General features: G+C 42.6%; 1 protein-coding gene across 6 annotated transcripts in view; it reads left to right on the top strand.

The window, feature by feature from the left end:
• Positions 1 to 592: 592 nt before the first annotated feature.
• Positions 593 to 19,606, top strand: part of CCDC85A (coiled-coil domain containing 85A) — a 181,717-nt gene continuing 162,703 nt past the window's right edge. For 2 of the 6 annotated variants that reach the window (XM_059719447.1, XM_059719446.1), the window contains exons 1-2: positions 598 to 1,011; positions 4,809 to 5,733. In XM_059719447.1, coding sequence (XP_059575430.1) covers positions 772 to 1,011; positions 4,809 to 5,733 — 1,165 coding nt within the window. In that variant the 5' untranslated portion in view covers positions 598 to 771. Of the gene's footprint in view, positions 1,012 to 4,808; positions 5,734 to 19,606 lie in introns of all 6 variants that reach the window. The other 4 variants (XM_059719442.1, XM_059719443.1, XM_059719444.1 and 1 more) reach the window with 4 other exon arrangements.

A 19,606-nucleotide genomic window follows, 5' to 3' on the forward strand; every position in this document is an offset into this window, starting at 1 on the left:
CCCACCACCATGAACGTTGTGTGCCTCCTGAGGCCGGGAGGGGCTGGCGAGCTCCCGCAGGCAGCTGTGGTGGTGATGGCAGCAGGGGGGGGGTGGGAAATAGAGGACATAAAGGGTGTCCATTTGTCCGGTTTCGTATCAGTAGAGGACACCTATCAATAGGTGGCCGTTGGTCCGGTTTCATGTCACTAGAGGGCCAGAAAAGCACCCTAGCCGCTGCGCTGCCCCTCCCTTCCACTGCCAGCAAGTGCGGGCCCCAAAGCACCCAAAAGCAGCACAGTAGAAATATCTTTTAAGTTGAAGTTTTTCTCAGCCCCCACAAACAATATTTTCTCCCCGCCCATGCCTCTTTCCCAGCCCGTCTCAGAACCCCGCGGCTCCCAAGAGGAGCCCGCCCCGCCCCGCCCCTGCGCTGGCGCCCGGGCTGCGCTGCGCTGCGCTGCTCTGCTCTGCTCTGCTCTGTGGGCAGGGCGGGCCGGGCCGGGCGCGGGCCGGCAGGTGGCGCCGCTGCTCCGCGCTGGCCGGCGGCTCCCTCTCTCCCCCTACCCGCCAGCTCCTTCCCTCCCCGTGGGTCGCACATGGCCCGCGCCCGCCGTGAAAAGCCGCCGGCCGCCCCGGGCCGCCTCACTCGTGCCGGCAGCGGCACTGGGGCCGGGGAGCTCGCCCTGCCGCCGGCCGGCGCGGAGCCCAGGCGTCCCGGGGGCGGGCGGGGGCCCTGAGCCCCGCGCTGCAGCCGCCGCCGCCCCCCCGGCCTGAAGTTTGGCCGCCACCATGTCCAAGGCGGCGGCAGCAGCGGGGGAAAGTAGCGGGGCGGCGGCGGCGGCGGCGGGGAGCGAGGACTTGTCCAAGGTGCCCGACGAGGAGCTGCTGAAGTGGAGCAAGGAGGAGCTGGTGCGCAGCCTGCGCCGCGCCGAGGCGGAGAAGATGAGCGCGATGCTGGACCACAGCAACCTCATCCGCGAGGTCAACCGCCGCCTCCAGCTGCACCTCGGGGAGATCCGCGGCCTCAAGGTACCCCCCGCCCCGCCGCCCGCCTGCCCCTGCCTCCCCTGCTGGGCCAGGCGCGGGGCAGGCAGCGCCCCGTGTCTTGCTTCTGGGACGTTGTCAGTGCAGCTCCCAGCTCCCCCAGCCCCTGCCAGTTTGAGCACGGGGCACAGCCCCCAGCAGTCGTCCCTGCCCACGTGCAGAGGGGTGGACCCCGATGCTCCTGTAAGGTCTCCCCCAGCCCCTAACATCTCTGCATCTGGTGCAGACAAGGGCAGCCCCAGCTACGCCACTGGGTACAGCCCTGAGCAAGCAGGGCTGGCAGGCGCCTCCAGAGGCCACCTCCTGTCCGGTTCTCTGCCTCGAGGCAGGATCAGCCCTACCCAAACCGCAACCCATGGCTCTGAGGCGGGGGCTGAGGAAAACTCCTAAGCGCCGCACTTCTCAGACTGGGTGACGCCAGCGACGGAAGGAAATGACCCAGGGCCGAGTCCTCCCGTGGTTGCTCGCAGGCAGGAGACCCGGGGCCGGCAGGGTGTTCCTTTCCCACTCCTCCTCCCCTGGAGGGGCTTCTCTTTCCGGCCTGGCATGGAAGAAGGGGTGTCTGATCCCTCTATCAGGTCTCTTTACATTCATCTGGATGCCAGGGGAGGGAGTGGGGGTGAAACCCTGGAGCTGCTTGTTGTCAGTGCTAAAAGTCTTATTGACATCAGTGGGTCCAGGGTTTCGCTGTGGAGGAGCACCCGGCTTTTATGCTAGCTTTGTGGCCACTGGCCTTTAGAGCTAGAGGAATTGTATTGCCAGGGAATCCTATATGGGAAGCTAACCTGGGATTTCACCAGCATAAAGAAGCTCCTTGCAAAACACTGATATCTGTCAGTGTCATTGGATTATGCTCAGATTCCCTTTGGGTTGTGTTGAGGGGGGGTATATAGTGGGGAGTGGGGTTGGAAGAGTTAAGCACAGGATCTCTGTGAGGCTAGGGGGCATGGGGAGTCATGAGAACAGCTTCCCTCCCTCATGCACAGACTTGGAGAGAGACCATCAAGAGTCCAGGGATGATGCTGAGAAAGCAGCTGACACCCCTGCACCGGGAAAATTCCACATGGAGAGAGCATTCCTTCGTCTCCCATTAAATGTTTCCCTTCAGTCATTTCTCATTGAGAGTTGGTAGTTTCCCTTAGTGAGGGCAGAACAGAAATTGAATAAGGATTTTAGGATTTGTTCTATAGAGAACAGGAGTTTGAACTGCTTGAATATTCACTTGTCTTTTATCTCTCGCCTCAGTGCTGAGGCAAGCTGTCAAACAGGATTCATCAGAAACGTTGAGTTCTGGGTACACCTGATCCATAAACCTCATAGATTTGAAGGGGTTTCATGTTTGCATTTCATGTGGAGGTGATGAGATGATGGGTGGTGCAGTGCTGCACAGCCCCAGAAGTTTTTAAGACTTACTGATCTGTTAAATACCGTTACTGTTTTAAGATTGTTTCTGAACCTATCAGTGAAGTTTCCAACTAGGCTTCTGGGGAGCCTTTAGTATTTATGTCTCCCTTATGCCCTGTGACAGATTTGTGGGGAACCTCCCTGATTTGGGTTCACTAATGCCATCCTATGATTTCTTTGTTCTGCAAAGAGGATGTCATAACGGAATCTCTGAGTTGGATGTACCTTCAGAGAGTTCCTCCTTTTTTGAGATGCTTCTGTTTTAGAACCTGTCCTGATAATTCTCTATAGAATATTTCCTCTGACTCTGGTGAGAGGCATATCGGGTTTCCCTGGTTGATTATTGGTTATTCCTGGTTATTATTAACTCTGTATTTTCTGGGTGAGAATTGTCCATGCTTACCTTGCCCTCAAGACTTGGCATGTGTAAAGACTACTGCCATGTGATGTAACTTATCAAAATCGTTTTATGGAAAAAATGAGTTTCTCTAGTTGTGGGAACTCTCTCCATCCTCTTGCCTGGAGATGTGAAATTTCTAAGGAAGTTTTTTAACCAAGGGGAGACTGAGGTTGGGGGCGGGAAGAAATGCACAGAAGGCACGGTCTGAGGAAGTGCCAGTCCTGTAGAGCAGATTCAGACTGTTAGCTCATACAGAGCACCTTTAGTGGAGAAAAAAAATCTTCTAAAGTGCTGAAATTTCCCCCTTTTCTCGTTTTCCTGTCCTGCCAAGCATGGCTAGATTTGTTTCCATTTTGACAATACATGGCATCAGAAATTGCCAGGAACCTATCTGACAGCATGCTGATTATTAATAATAATAAAGCTAAGGGTCAATTTCAACACTAGCCCTAGTAATACAAAGTTCAGGCGGTCATTCTGTGTGCCTTGGTATGGCAAAGATGTAACTACAGCATATGAGGTTATAAATATATAAAAAAAGCTTTATATAAACAAGTTTAATTGAAGGAATATGTGTGGGGATAGGTGATAGCAGCACCCAGCTCTGAACTCCCTAAGTGATACTTTTATTTCCCCCTTTTTTTCATACTCCTGAAATGGAACTTGAAAATGAATTTTCTTTGAATAATTTATAGGTCTCTCTTTAAAGTTTTAAAAGTTCATTTTAGATATTATTCATTACAGAGGTCTTATTCTCTTTTTAACAAGTAGAATATTTTACATATGTTTAAAAACTTGGAAGTTAGCTCTGGAAAGCTTTATGGTTACAGGTTTTTGTTGTTTTTTTTTCCAAGGAGTTTGAGGGTGTTGGGTTCCCAACTCCCATTGAACTTCAGCAGGATTTCAGCAGCCAATTTCTTTGTTTTTAAAAAAGACTGTCCTGGGATTACTGCCTGGGACGCATCAGCCATCTTTGTTATTAGGAAAGTAGAAGAAATAGGACTTTCCAAAAGGCTAATATGTTGCAGTGTTAGCTAATCTCTGGTTTTCATATTAAACATAACAAGGAAACGTGATTTGTTAGAAATGTATTTAGATTTAAAAAGTGAGCAGGTCATGTGCAGAGCGCTCCCCCTCTTCCCCTATGTGCTTCTATTAACTTGCTGCCCCCTGTGCTAGTGTGCCCAGTGCCAGTGCACTGCTGACACCACCCTTCCTGGATAAAAAAGGTTTGCTCTGCATCATGTTCTGCTGTAGCAGTAGCTTGAATGAGTTTACTTCCCAGTATGAATTTTCAGCAGTTGGAGAAGGGTATGAGGGCATGTTCTAAAAATTTTTTTTTGGAAGTGAGACTCTATTAAAGGAGATTTTTATTTTAGGATGGTTGAACCAATTTAGCATCAATCATATTTTATGATTCAAATCAAACAACACCGAAATATTTTTTAAGCTGTGAAGAGTTTGGTTTTGTCTGTGTACATAGTTCATCAAATTAAAATAGATTTAAACCTTCGATATATGAAATGAGTAGCTCCCTTACACTTTCTGTTTTTTGTTCATTACTAATGTACAACAGGATAGTATCATGCTAGTGAAAATTTCATGACAGAGACGATGAGATTTCTTCTGCTCTTTTTGGAGAATAAGGGTTTTCAATTACCTTTGCTTAAATAAATGAGATTTTTGGTGCCATATCTGAAAATAATCAAGGAACCTTTTCAGATTCAGTTGTGGTGATATTCACTTTTGTATCTGGACAATTTCCTCTTTTACAGAAACACTGTGCAGTTGTAGCAGGTCAGGCAACATGCAAAATTTCTAGTTCTTCTTTTGGCTGACATGTCCTTAATAGAGGAGGCTGGGGAAATTAGATGACAGATCTGTAGCATTTCTGTTAATTGGCTCTTACACTGTTGAATGTTTGAATAAATGTTCATTTTTGGAAACTTCTCTCACTGATGATTGTCATATTTTAAAGGATATCAATCAGAAGCTGCAAGAAGATAACCAGGAACTGAGAGACCTTTGTTGTTTCTTGGATGACGATAGACAGAAAGGCAAGAAGGTATCCCGAGAGTGGCAAAGACTGGGCAGGTACAGTGCTGGGGTCATGCACAAAGAGGTTGCCTTATATTTACAGAAGCTGAAAGAACTGGAAATGAGACAAGAAGAAGTAGTTAAAGAGAACCTGGAATTAAAAGAACTCTGTGTTTTGTTGGATGAAGAGAAAAGTGGCGGAGCAGGCAGCAGGAGTTCTATAGACAGCCAAATCAGCCTCTGCCAGTTAAATGCGGCAAGTCCTTATATTCGAGATGTTGGTGATGGGAGCAGCACTTCTAGCACTGGAAGTACAGACAGTCCGGACCATCATAAACATCACCCAAGTACCAGTCCTGAGCATCTCCAAAAAAGTAGGAGTGAGGGAAGCCCTGAGCATCAAAAACATAGGAGTGTTAGCCCAGAGCATCTTCAAAAACCCAGGAGCTCTGGAAGTCCTGATCATCAGAAACACCTAAAAGGACCAAGTCCAGAACATCACAAAGCCATTGGTAAAAGTAGTCCTGAGCATCAAAAGCATGCCAGTAGTAGTCCAGAAACTCTCCCTAAGCACATTTTAAGTAGTAGCCCTGAACACTTTCAGAAACATAGACCTGGTAGTAGCCCAGAGCATCAAAAGCACAGCAGTGGCAGCCCAGAGCACCTTCAGAAACATGCACTGAGTGGAAGCACAGAGCATCTCCACAAAGTGAGGGGTACTAGCCCTGAGCATCTCAAACAGCATTATGGAGGAAGTCCTGAACATCTGAAGCATCTTGGAGGAGGCAGCAGAGAAGGTACCCTGAGGAGACAAGTAGCAGATGACATGTCACCTCATCACAGAAGTGTGTACAATGGGATGAATGGTGGGTCTATACTCTTACTGAAACCACATTTGCAAAGACTCCTGAAATGATAGATATAATATTATACTTGTGACTGTTTTAAAATAATAATAGTTATGAAAATACTAAAGCACTTGAGAGCTAGGTATTATTATTACTTCATTATGAAGCGAGGTAGAAAAAATGTATCTATTTGTGTACTCATCAGTTCTTAGGCTGATTAGAGAAGAAAGGAATAATGAAACCATGTGAAATGAAGTGTAAATGGCATCTTTGTGCCAGGTGTCAGATTAAAAACTGTAGGCCATGATCCTGCAATTATATTCCCATAGACAAACCCTTATATCTGTCTAGAATTGTGGAATGATCTATTGAGATAATTACAATTTATTATTACTTTTTGGCCCCTCCTGGGTTGGAGCCAGCAACCTACAGAGGAAAGCCTCCAAACTGCAGTGTCACTTTCCTAGGCCATCACATCTCTGAGCTTTAAAGATTTTAAACCTTAATGCTTATTGCAGAAAAGCTTCTTGTCCTTTTGAGTGAGCCCTGGAGACTACAAATATATAGTTAAACTCAGCAGGAATTAATCTGAGATCTTCCTCAGGGCTGTTGTGTGGGCCTAGGCACCTCCAGCATTCCAGAATCTTTAATTTGCATTTATTCAGTTATAAGGAATTAAATTAGAGAATATCTTAAATATTTTCCCTACCCTTTAGGGCCATAATTCAGAAAAAATACAGGGTTATTCACCTAAATTAAGCAGGTGAGTAAGCCAGTTAATTTCACTTAGATTACTTATGGTTTTTAGAGAGAAATATTTGCTTAAGTTATCTTCCTGAACTGAGACTTTGGTGTTTTGATAGGAAGGAAGCATCACCAAGTCCTGTAGAATTTAGTAGAATACAGCAGTTTATTTACCTGTATTTAACTTGATTTAAGACTTCTATAGACTCCATTTAAAAATAAATCTGTTCCTGCTGTTCAATTTGTAGAATATTAAAAAATCTCTCTTAAAATTTTGTAGACTTTTTAAAGCAGCCTCAATGGAACCAGCTTTATTTAATTTATTTTATGTTCTATAGTCTATGCCTATAACAGGTAGACTCTAAATTGTTAGGCTAAGTAATATAACGAAGGAATTCATTTTGCTGCTTTTCTTGCTCAGATTTGTGGTAGGGTATCCTAATGGTAGGAGCTTTGCTCAAGTAAATGACCGTGGATTATGCTTATACGCCTTTACTCTGCAAGGGACGCCTGAACAAAACCCCACTGACTTCAGTGGAACATCACCCAAGTGTATATGGGTTCATCTATGTGGATCTGTCTCTAGGATCAGGGCTATAGTGAATTACATGCCTGGCTTATGCTCTTCATCTGCTTCTCTCTCCCTCAAGTCATTGCAGATAGAAATAATTAATGACTTACAACAGGACATTTGTTTGTGAGCTAACCTGCTCTTCAGGCAGGAGTTCTGGCTTATTGCCAGTGCACTACATTTCACAATGCCTCTTAATTTGTGGGTGTTGTTTAACTAGGGAGATTTCTTATTAACATTTAAATAGTTAAGTAAAAGATGCATTTTTGAAAAACATAAATGTTTGTTTAGTCTTCTCAGTAATAGGCTTTTTGAAAACTCCCTTAAAAAGTATTGCATATACTAGTATAGTATGTGTGCTCCTTCCCAAAATGAGTCTTCCAAAATTGGGGTTCATGTCTTATATGGGGAAGCTGGTTTTTCTTTCAGAATAGCAGCAATGGCACATCTGCTGGGGCAGCACTGAGGGCATCAATTGACTTTTTATGGTTCATTAGAAACTACTTGATTCCTGCTAATTATTTTTCATTCAACAGGGATTAATACCCCACTCTCCTTTTAATGGTCTTCATGTTCTAATCAAGCTAGTCTTTCTTCAGCAATTTTGCTGAAGGATTTGCAATTGAGCCACTCCTGGTCTTTCTTCTATTTCATAGCCCTAAAGTCTAAATGTTTTAACTCTTTTCAAAATCTTAGATCCACTCATGGGGTATCTATACATGTGCTATGGGGCGGGGGGGTATTTTAATTAGAGTGGCTCCCAGAAAGCTGCTCTAATAAACACCTGGGCATCGCATGTATTCAGCTTCCCATGTTTCAAAATGGCCGTGGGGGGTGCTGTAACTAAAGCTTGTTTGACCCAGTTTTAGTTAAAGTGCCCCTGCCATCATTCTGAAATGCAGGATGTTGAATGCACATGATCCTGCAGCATGCTGGAGCATGCTAATTAGATTAATCAAGCCTGCTCTGAAGTGTTCTAATTAGAAAGCATCACAGTATGTGTATAGGCACCTATGGAGTCCGGTCTTCAGCAGCAACTTCACTTTCAGCTTTTGGCTGAGCAACCAAGAGCTGCTGACTGTTAAGCTGCAAAAGGGTTAAAACTGTATCTTTTGCCTGAGCGGAAAAGAGCGAGTGAGCGAGCTGCAGATTAAGCTCCGTCTCTGCTGTGTGCAACCATAACTCTGTAAAAATATTTTCTTTTTTTTTCCCCCTTCATCTTGCCTTCCTAAAAACAAGGTACATATCTCATGTATCTGGCATGTTTCTTTATGAAGCCATCAAATGTATATGTTCATGCTCATTTGCAGATACAGATGCAGGTTTTTGTGCAAGCACAATGGTATATCTACCAGTAGTTTATATCCAAAAATATATTTTTAAATCCACCTGAAAATGTTCTCACATTGTCTATAAAGAAATGAAGTCAGTTGCACCTTTAAATCTGAGCTGGTTGGCATCTCTTGCACAAAGAATTTCAGCTCTCCACAACTTGGTCAGAAGCCATAATAAGTTGGATAGAGGACTGCTAGTGACTTAGGGGTCAGCTTATTGACTTGAATGAGGACTGGATCAGGGTCTTCATTCAGTCAAAATGCTCTTCTAATCCTGCCTGTTTATAATAATTTTAGTGAATATTTCTGGGCACGATAATGCTGTCAATGCTTTTTTTTTTTTCCTCCCTCCTCTACCACCCTTCTCTCTTTTTATATCATTTGACATAACTGTGAGGTAAGGAAGTTAGCTGCAAGGTTTACTGCTGAAGCTAGAGTCTGACTTGAACCCTTGCAGTCAGGGGCAAAACTCTTGAAGACTTCTATAGCATAGGATTAGGCCCTCAAAATTAAAACTTAGCATTTTCTGCTTCTAAGTGTACTATAACTGTTTTGTCAACTGCTCTGACAATAAAGAAAAAGCAAACTAGACATTGCTTACCATTACAGAAATCTGTATTTGAACAATTTTATGCATCCCTAAAAATGTATAAGGGGTCTGTATATTTGAGTGAAGCAGTCTGTATTTTTCTTTGTACTCAAATTTAGCATATAAATCCAGGTTTTACATAAGTAAAGGGAAGGGGGCAGAGCATGAAAGGATATTGCACTTTTGAAAACTTGGCCCAAAACACAGAAAAATAGAATAAAGATGATGCTATACTTGTTTTAGAGTCTTGGGGTACTGTGTGAAATAAGATATTCTACTCTATGACTTTATACTACAAGCACAAAACAGTATGCATTTGATCCTGTAGCAGTCAGTGTACAAGGCTTATTTTACATTCTGTATGCAATCCCATTGCAAAATTTTTTGACTATCATTTGTACGGCCAGCAGGAGAGAAATGTTCTTCTTGGCTAATAATGAGCAACCAGGTCTAAAATCCTTTGTGAGTTGATTATATGCTAATTACACATTCAGAATTTTTATCTTGCTTCTAAAAATGCTGATCAGAAACTCTTTGAAGCCCATGGTAAAATTGATTTGAAGAAACCCATTGATATCAATGGATTTTGGCTCCGACCTTTAGTGGTAGCGTGCTCCTGCAAAGTGCTGAGCAACCTGGTAAGGTGCCATGCACTGTCAATTCTTGCTGACTTCTCTTAGTGGTGAGGATGATCAGCATTTGGCACTCCTGGGTCCTGTATAGGACTAAGAGTGAAATGCATGCATGTTCAAAACTAGGTATGGATATTATTCTTTTGAGGTTGTGCGTTAATACAAAGTTGGATTTCTCTGCTTGGGTATACGAACATCAGTCTTCCTGGAAAATCGCAAAAGAGAAAATCCTAATATGCACCCAAATGTTTGTACCTTGTTGTACTTGCATCTTTTTCCCCTTCTCTATTGTTAAATCTGTCACACTTTTTATGGTAAACTTTGTCTAGAGTTTCTAACTTGGCACTTTCAAATAACAGGGCTGAAACAGCATAAGAGATTGTTATGGTGCTCTTGCTTAGCAGCTTCTAACTTTTGACTTGGGTGTAAATCCATTCTTCATGTAGAAAAATAGAGACGTACTAATTGACATTTTTTTTTGCCAAACTTTATTTTAAAAAGTACTATTATACATCTCTCAAATAGGCTAATTGCTCTTGATATTTGGAAAGCATGTTTGTAAACAGTCAAAATATTTTTAGTAATATGAAAGCTTCCATATATGTAGTTAACAGCTACTAGTCAAACTCTACCAAACCTAGGTTGTCATTAAAATGTGCCTGACATAGGATGTTTGAATTTTCGTGTTAGGCCAAAATATCTTAATAGTTTGATGGCAAAAAAGAAAATGGAGATAAGGCAGTTTGGACAGGCCATTACAAGAGTTTTAGAAGAGTATGACATTATGCAGTGCATGGTTATATGCTCCCATGTAGGAAATGGTGCATGTAATATTAGAGTCCAGTTTTCCCTCCAGTGCCTAGTTAGACCTCCCATTTACAATAATGAGAGCTCTTGCCAAGTGAAAGTATTTGGGACATAGGATACAACTGGGAGAGTAAAGAAGGAAACGTTGAAAGGGAAAAAATAACTTTGATTAAAAAAAAGAAAAATTAAAAGTTGTAATCTCCTTTAATACTGGTTTCCTGTATTACATTTAGTTTTTTAAATGATAATATTTTGAAAAAAAGTGCAACTTCCTCCAGAGTTCTGTACCTTCCAACATATGGGTGCCCTTGCTTGCTGTGGTGACTTGGGAGCCTGACAGCAAAATTTGTTCCAATATTTGTAATTGAGAACATATAGTTAATTTTAAGACTTTAACAAAATGTAAAATGTGTTGTAACAACTGATTATGATCTCTTGCTCTGATTGCTCTTAAAGTGTTCTGTTTAATGAGTTATTTGGGTTAGGAAGATTGCAGAAATGATGGGAGAAAACAAGTGGTAAAATAAGCGATCATTTAACAATCCAGAATAATGTATAACAACCTGTAATTCCAGCACACACACATTTGTGATATATAAGTACATCTATATAAATTAATACTCTTTCAGCGTTTGTAATTTAAGTGTTGTCTATTTGTTTTTCTAAATGGTTTATTGCAGATCTCCTGTTTTAAGAGTCTTTTGTTTTATTCTGAGCTTTGATTTTTGTGTGCGTCAGAGGAAAATACCAAAGGCTTTCAAATCTGCCTCTTGCTTCTGGTTGAGGTTATTAATGAGTGAAGGTAAAAATGCTGACTTACACTTCCAGCATTTTTACCAGTTAGTATGAGAGCTCATATATAGAACAAGTTCAGCTGTATTTTTTTTCTCATGTGAAAATATTTGTAGGTTAAATGAACACCCAACATAAATTATGAACAATTAGTGCTGCAAATGCATTGCTTTGAAAGAAAATAATGAAGAAGAATATATTGCTCAGGTAGGAATAAGCATAGAAGAAACTGTTGCATGTCTTCAGGGAGAAAAGATTGAAAGATAATATAATATTGTAAGCAATTTAACTGATATCAACTGAGCACTATACAATATGGCTCACTTCCTGATGGTCAAAAAATAAAACGATGGTTTATATTTCTTTGTAGGATTATAGAAGAAACAGTAGCCCCCTTTAAAAAGCAAAACTTCAACAGCTCTGCATGGTTGTATTTAAATGGTAGCATTTATTGTTTTACTTTTAGAGCAGTGCTTCCCAATCGTTTCCTCAGCCTGACCTGATATTTCTCATCCCATTTCTTCAGTGTGGCCTGTCACTCCCAACCTGTAGCCACCTGCTCCCCTAGGTGCCTCTTCCTTTCCACCCACAGCCTCCTGGCCATGTTAATGCCCCTCACTCCCCACCCATAGCCCCCATGCCCTTTGGGTGGCCGTCATAGAAGACATTTGGGTTTTCTGCTACTCTGTCCTGTCAAGAGAAAAATAGAGGACATAAAGGCATCTGGTTTCGTGTCAATAGAGGACAACTGGACTGTCTTCTATGATGGCCACCCTACATACCCCCAGTCCTGCTGGAGGGGGCCCCAAGCTGCCAGGGCTACAGGACCAGGGCCCACAGCCCTCTGCCCTGCCCCCAGCAGTGATCGAACCTCAGTTGCTGCCCGCAGGAGGTGGTGGCTGCTGCAGCCCAAGCAGAGTGCAGAGCCCTTGCTCCTCCCTCCTTATTCCCTGCCCCTTCCCCCACAGGCAACATGGCCAGAGTGGAGCCCATGGGGTGGGGGAAGGATGTCGGCTGCTTGCTGCAGGCTTGGGGCTCCCTGTCCTGCTGTCCTCCCTCTGGGGGTTTGCACAACCTAGCAGATAGGACATGGTGCAGGAGGGCAGGGAGGCTTAGTTCCACTGCTGGGAGTCCATGTTGCCTGTGCTGCCACGGTGAATAACCCCCTGGTTGCCCAGCAGCAGTGGCGGTGTGGAGCTGTGGCCCCCACTGGTGCTGGGTGGTCAGGGGGTGCCTCATTGTGGCAGCACAGCTTGTGTGGGGCTCCCAGCAACAGCACCAAACCTCCCTGCCCCACTGCCACAAAGGCCCTGTGGGAGAGGACAGGAGGGTGGGGAACCCCAAGCCTGCAGCAGGCAGCTCACATCTGCCCTGCCCTGTGCACAAATCCGGAGGACATATGCCCTCCCATGCCTCCTTCCCCAGGAGTGCTGGTAGTGGTGGGGAGCCAGCCCTGCAGCCCTCTATACGAGCCACCCATAGCTCCATCCTGCTTCCCTTACCAGCCCTGCATTTTAGCCCCGGGCCCCATGCACTGGCCCAGCTGGGCTGTATCCCTAGCCCCAACCCCAGTCCTGACTCCTTCCCATCCTCACCGTGAGACCTCAATCTGCCCTCCACCCATAGACTTACTTGGAGGGAGCTGTGGGAGCTGCTTTCCACGGTGCCTGGCTGCTATATGCATGTGTATATGCACACATTCATGTGGCGTCCCTGCCTGATTGCCCTCCCGCTCCCTGCAGCCCCTTGCAGGCTGGAGCACTGCCAGCCTTCAAGGGGAACAACTGTCTTAGAGTAAGAGGAAATGTTGATGTCTCAGATATTGCTTCATGGTATCTTGCTGATAACATACCCTTTTTAATGGTGAATACTGTAATCGCATCACTAAAAGTCTGTTCTACTGTTACTTACTCCTGAGAGCGACCTCTGCTCCAGTAGGTAGTTTGCTTGGTGTCTGTGAGTTTATTTGGGAAGTTCATGTGAGTAAGCTTGTGGGATCAACCCATAAGGACAGAACTTAGTTTGTTGATCTACTACTGATTGGAGATGAAATATTCACATTTATGTTGTGTAGGATTGAAATATAGAGGGCTTGTTCCAGAGTTCATCAATGGTAGTTGGAGTCTTTTTAGTGTGTTTTGGATCAGCCCCTTAATTTGGTATTTGTTAATACTGGCTGGAAGAGACCGGGAGTCCAATTTATAGATATCTACATGAAGAGAATATGGTTGCTTTATCATCATAACAAAACAGTTTTATGGGTTAGTATGATAAATATTGGTGATGTGGTTTTATAATGCAAAAGTTATAGACTTATTGGGAAATTGATGTTTGACATTTTTTTGCAAGAACTTTATGCAGTCTGTACCTGTATTGTTAACCTCACTAGAAAATATATTATTTATATATTTTTTAGTGTCTTACAAATCATCTTTCCAGAAAGTAGCTTTTTATCTTAATGACAGCACTAAAGTTTGTTTATAAAGTGGTTTCATCTAGTTTAAATAATTGACTGTTCTGTACTGGCACATCACCATTCTGATTACCAAAAAATTTAACTAAAGTTCAAACTGGTAATCCTGCAGGATCTGATTATAGAAATGTTTAGTCTGTACCTACTTAATGTTAGATGGTATTGCATGTAGAAATAGGAAACTACAGAATGACTCATTTTAACAACCCACATCCTTACACAAGTATATATACATGGTAAACACAAAATGTGCACTTGGCATGAACTTAGGCATTGCAGGTTGTATATCTAAAATGTCAGGTGAGCTTTCTGTATGGTTTTAGTTCAAAGTACTTCATTGGGCAAGAAATACAAACTAAAGAGTATAAGCTTCTAGAGTAAGCTTTACTTTAAGCTAATACCAAATGCATAGTATTAACTTGGCATTGGATATTCAACCACTAACACTTCATCTGGGATTTTTGCTCTCCTATTGGCTTTTTACCATTGGCTACATCATAAGCAGTTTTAAGCCCCATTTTTCACTATCAAAGCATGGATGCTTAAGGGTGCATAAACATTACAGACTTTTAATATTGGTTTAAGTTACAATGCTCAGTATGGAGATATGGCCTGGAGATATGGCCTAGAGCTATGGTATTTTTGGGTGAACCCATGGTAGTTCCTAAACACCTTTGGATAACCCAGACAGGAGAATTGGAGCTTCATAGTCTCTTAAAAGTATTACCTGTTAGGCTGGAGCCCCTTGCATTCCAGGCATTCTCCATGGGCACGGACAGAAATGACAATTTTTGCCCTATCTGGCCACGGAAAGCGGTCTATAACCATGACCAAACACAAGTGCACTGCTGCAGATAGCTTCAAAAATGACCGAGCGGGTGAAAATATGAACTCTCATTGCGTGAGAGGTGAGATGAAGACATTTCAAAACACAGTCACTTCTGTTACTTCTGTCTGTGCTGCCTCCGAGAATCGAGCTGTTTTCAAGCTGTTTTGTTGGAGTGGGGAAAGGAAGTGGAGGGAATTTGGTCTGGGGGTTTTTCAGGCCCCACTGGAGGGTGGGGCGAGTGTACTGCAGGCCTCCCAAGGTGCGGGAGTGGGGAGGGCTTCAGTATACCCACCCTACCTTCCAGCACTGACTGGGGAACCCCTAGAATTAGTTGCCTCTTCTTTCTTCCCCCCTCCCATTCTGAAATGGGGACAGTCTGGGGGAGAGGAGGTGCCACTGCTAGGGGAAACTGGCTGCAGACTCCTAGCCAGCAGCTAGGTTCCTCTCCCCTTGAAACCGGCAGTGAACTTCTGTTTGTTCTGGGGGATCGTTGTAACTCAGAACACTTCCGTCGAAGCCTTCTCAGTTATAGTGGAGAGCTGCACATCTGTCTGTGCCCCATGACCCTTATTCTCTTTGGAAATGTAACTGTTAGCACAACAGATAGTGTGATCTTTGTGTTTCCAAAGAACCAAGGATATGATATTAGCTGTCTCCTGTACAGGAACAGAAGAGGCGGGAGAAAAGTGCTTATCCTCTGTCTCCCTGTCCCGTTTCACAGGGCCAATACCAATCTGGTTTTATATGAAACTTGTACTCCCCCCCGGCGCCATCTGTTTTCCCTCCTATATCTCATTTCTCTCTTTGATGTGGGCATTCAGTTGCATGCTTTCAACTGGTGGTAGGAGTTGCTTCAGGCCTTCTTGGATGTAAACGGTGACTGTTTCACCTTGACTGTAAACTCTAGGGAATTTGTCTTTACAATCCATAAATATTCCTTTAATATCCATCTTGAGGGTTACAGAACAATTGACCATCCATTGATAGCTATTAAAATGCTTTACCATAACAGTTGAAATCAAATTTAAAATTAATCTTGAAAAATAATTTTATGGACTTCTTGCATCCACCTGCTGCTTCCTGGTGTGCTCCTTTCACAGTAGTCCTGTCCTGTAGCCTTGTAGGAGATGTAGCCTCCGTTTGGCATGTGCTCTTTGCTTCTTCCTGTGAACAGCAGTCTAGCAACAACTAGTATAAAAGGAAAATCGCTAGTAGTTAGACTGTGAGAAAAACAGATAAATCTGTAGCAGGTAAGTTATTTGGTACAGCTTTTGAAGCAATGGATTTTAATTTGATTTTTCTTGACAGGTGGGGTCTCTGAACCATTCATATACAAAGTGGGTATGGCCAGAGCAAAACATACTGCAGTTACACACTGGAGTTGACATAGTCTACCAGTATACCTCATTCCAAACTGGCAACTGTTCTGGAGTTCCAAGTATGGGATGGTGGCTAACACCTGAGCCAGGCTGTCTGATTTATTTGATATCTGTGACTATATAAACTCATTGTAAATCTACATTACAACTTCAATAAAATTTGAAGTCAGAAGGTAAAGTTTAGCATATTAAATCACAGTGCCACCGTTAGCAGTACCCTTAAAACACTCAGGCAAACCGATCTTTGTAGAAGTCCATTGATTTGCTGGTATTATTCATGGGATGAACGTGAGCCATGGTTTCTTGCTTTACTTGTATGTAAGCTGTACAAACAATATGCTTTTAGGTTAGGGAGTAGGAAACTGCTTCAGCATCCACCTGAGCTGATGGAAAAGTTAATTTTTTTTTTTCCCCATGAGAGCTGAGCCAAACCCTAAAAAATTTGCTTTTACTCCTAAGGGACATTAGTAGCTTGGACAAAATAAACAATAGCATTTTTGTTCTCGGAGGGAAGGTCCTTCACACTTCCTGAAGTATTGACTCAGGCCTAGCTCAGGGAAAGTATCTGTTGCCTTCAGGTGTTATGCAAACTGCTTTGTGAGTTACCATATTGTAATATTATTACAGTGTAAAATATGTTTTTAGAAATATTACAGAAATTAAATTGTCAGTCTCGGAGCTATAGCAGTTTTAATGTAGAACTGCAATATTATCATAATTCTTGGTAAGCACTTCTTGCTTAACCTCTTCAGTTATGATTTATAATGCACATTAATCTTCCTTTTTGCATATGTTAATGAAATATTTCTTAAATGTTTCATTGAAATAACAGTGAATGGATGAGTGGTGGCTACCAGATATCTGGAATAGAATGGATTAAAAATGAATACTGAAGAGTCTAGTGGTCAGTGTAATGTGAAATGTACACTCTGACAGTATTTTCTTACCATTCAGATACAGTGGATGTGCTGTACAGATGATTGCTGGTGTTATGTGGTATTTTGGGATTCCAAAGGTATATCTATATAGTAAGGTGTAATAAAACTATGCATGCCTAAATTTCATTGCTAGGGTGATTTTGTTCATTGGTTTTAGACCTAGCAGGTATTGGCTTTATTACTGTGTAGGAGAACAGCTAAAACTAGGCTGAATATAGTTTTTGGTGCCACATACAAGGATTTTGTTAACTGAGAGCATTCAGCATTATGTTCAGTTAGTGGACCTGAAATAAACATTGTTCAGGTGGTGCTACTTGAATAGTTACAATATTGGCTCCATTAGGAGAATCAAGCAGTAATTTATGGCCTTTTAATTGCCAAACTCTTCTGTGTTATGAGGAGAGGAGTATAGCTCAAAGACACAACTTTTTTTTTTTTTTACTCTAAAGAAATCTAAACTGAATCATATGGGGTGTGGCTGTGGTGGGTCTCTGCAGCCCCCTCATTTTAAGATTGTAGGAAAGTGTATTTTGTTACCTTTGGTATTCTTGTTTTCCTGAGTGGGAAGTCTTGAATAAAAAAGGGATAGAGCTTTGTCCAATAGCATTCTGTGAAAATACTGTAGTAGGATGTCCATCTTTAACTTCCTATGCTGCAGTAATTCAATAAAGCACATTTTGCTCATCACGCTCGTTGTCACCAGATGAGCTTATCAAGTTTGAACATTTATTTGGATATTAAAACGTCCAGACCTATAAAAGACCAAATAAAACAGAAACCAATCAAAATACTTTGCTATTTTGGGAAGAATCTAAAATCTCCTGCCTGAGGGCAAATGTCAACTTCTGACAAATGGAGCTAAAAGGAAACTTCAGTGTGGGCAGGTTGTTCCATTGCTGTTTACTGGAAGATTCCTTGCAACTTCCACTCAAGCAGTTAATATTGGCCACTGTTGAAGATGGCACATAGGGCTAGATGGATCATGCTGGCAATGACTATTTCTGGGTTTTGGTTTTTGTAACATGGCTCATTTTCCTTTACCATGTCCGAGTGTATATTCTTTATCTATATGCTTGTTCTCCAACTGTGGCCAAGAAATGGTCCTCTGAGCTTGGACCTACTATTTCAAAGAGGACACGACTAACTTTTCTAGCAGCGTTGCTTCAGCTGTAGTTACTTTTATAGCAGTTTCTTGTATGCCAGTTGTAGTTACTTGTATACCAGTTTCCTGTTTGTATACCAGGTACTGTTTACTTGTGTACCAGTTTCAGATTTATTTAGAATTTTTGGGGATATTGTTGATCAGCAATAAAAATAAATATCAGCAAATATATCCAAATAACTTAATGCTTCCCTGTGCACATCTACATGTGCTATTAATGCACAGCAATAAACTCTGGTACATATCATGCCAGAGTTCATTGCTCCCAGGCACCATGTTTACATGTGCACCCAGGACTGCAGCATGTTGAGGTCAGAGCAGTCCTGGCTCGCAGGGGGGCTGGGGAGTCAGCCTTCCTGGGGCTGCTCTGATCCAGGTTAACGTGCTGTGGAGGGGTAGGCTAGAGCACGAGGGTGCTTCAGTGTGGGGCTAACCAGCAGGTAGCCCTCATACTGAAGCACCTGCATGCCCCAGCCAGCCCTGTCTGTGTCTACATTTTCATTGCTGTGGAGTAAAAAAACCCCAACAATTCTGTAGAATAGTGCTTGTGTTTACAAGTACTGACCCGTGGTGGAGCTAATTAGTCTACTCCGTCCTAATAGGGCTATATATGTAGGCGCCCAAGATGTTTACTGCAGAGCTATTCCATAGTAAATGTCTCATGTAGATGCTCCCCCTGTATGTCATTTTGCTGCTTCACAGCGTTTCTTTAATAGAAGTTCAGTTATCGAGTTTGCAGAGCTGGAGGATAGCAGATACACAGGGGAATGAACTGGAAAGAGACCTGGAACTTAGATCAGTTGGGGTTGAAAGGCAATGCTGCATTTCAGTAGTAAGAAAAATAGTCTGTTTAGAGGCAATAGCTCAGATACAAAATGCGGGGAAGATACGAGGAAGAGACATAAAAAGCAGCTGTATCAATCCATTATAATTAGTTTATTTAAAATGTGTTTCTACCCAAACATTACTTTTTATGTTACTAAACACTGTAGCAGCTACAGAAAGGCTGTGTGATCAGGGTTGACAGTTGTGTCCAGGAGAGAGTTTTGTTCTCAGGAACCAGTTCTCAGTGTGGAAGTGTTTGCAAACCTTTGGATAGCATATGGACAATGCTAGCCTTTTATATCATCTTAGATGCAAGAGTATAAATAGATGGATGGAGTTGTACTGTAAAAAGAGAGTTCTACGTTCAGCCTGTATCAGTTTTTTTTCTATGAAGTCTCTAGCTTGTTTCATCGATCCACAACTATTGTGCCATGCATTTTTCAGAGAGAACATTTTTTTTTCCATTTTCAGGCCCATGCTTCAGCAAATAAATTGCTTGTAGAAGCTGCTGTATATTTTTCTTAGATATGATGTGTGCGAAGTTTGTGTTATGTCCTGAAGCATATCACAAATTTCTAGGAGAGACTACAGCTTTTATAGCACTGATCTGTAAAAAAAAAAAAAAAAAAAAAAAAAAAAAAAAAAATCTATGCCATCATCATTTTAAGTGGTTGTTCAGATTAATCAAACATAGCAGCATTCAGAATCCTGGCAGGGATAACAGAGACTTATTACAGTTAATTAAAGGCTAATCAAAGTGAGCCCTGAGATAAACAGCACAACATAGCAAACATCAAGGAATGTAGTAAGCACACA

Source organism: Alligator mississippiensis, chromosome 1, assembly GCF_030867095.1.
Source record: "Alligator mississippiensis isolate rAllMis1 chromosome 1, rAllMis1, whole genome shotgun sequence".
Classification (NCBI taxonomy): domain Eukaryota; kingdom Metazoa; phylum Chordata; order Crocodylia; family Alligatoridae; genus Alligator; species Alligator mississippiensis.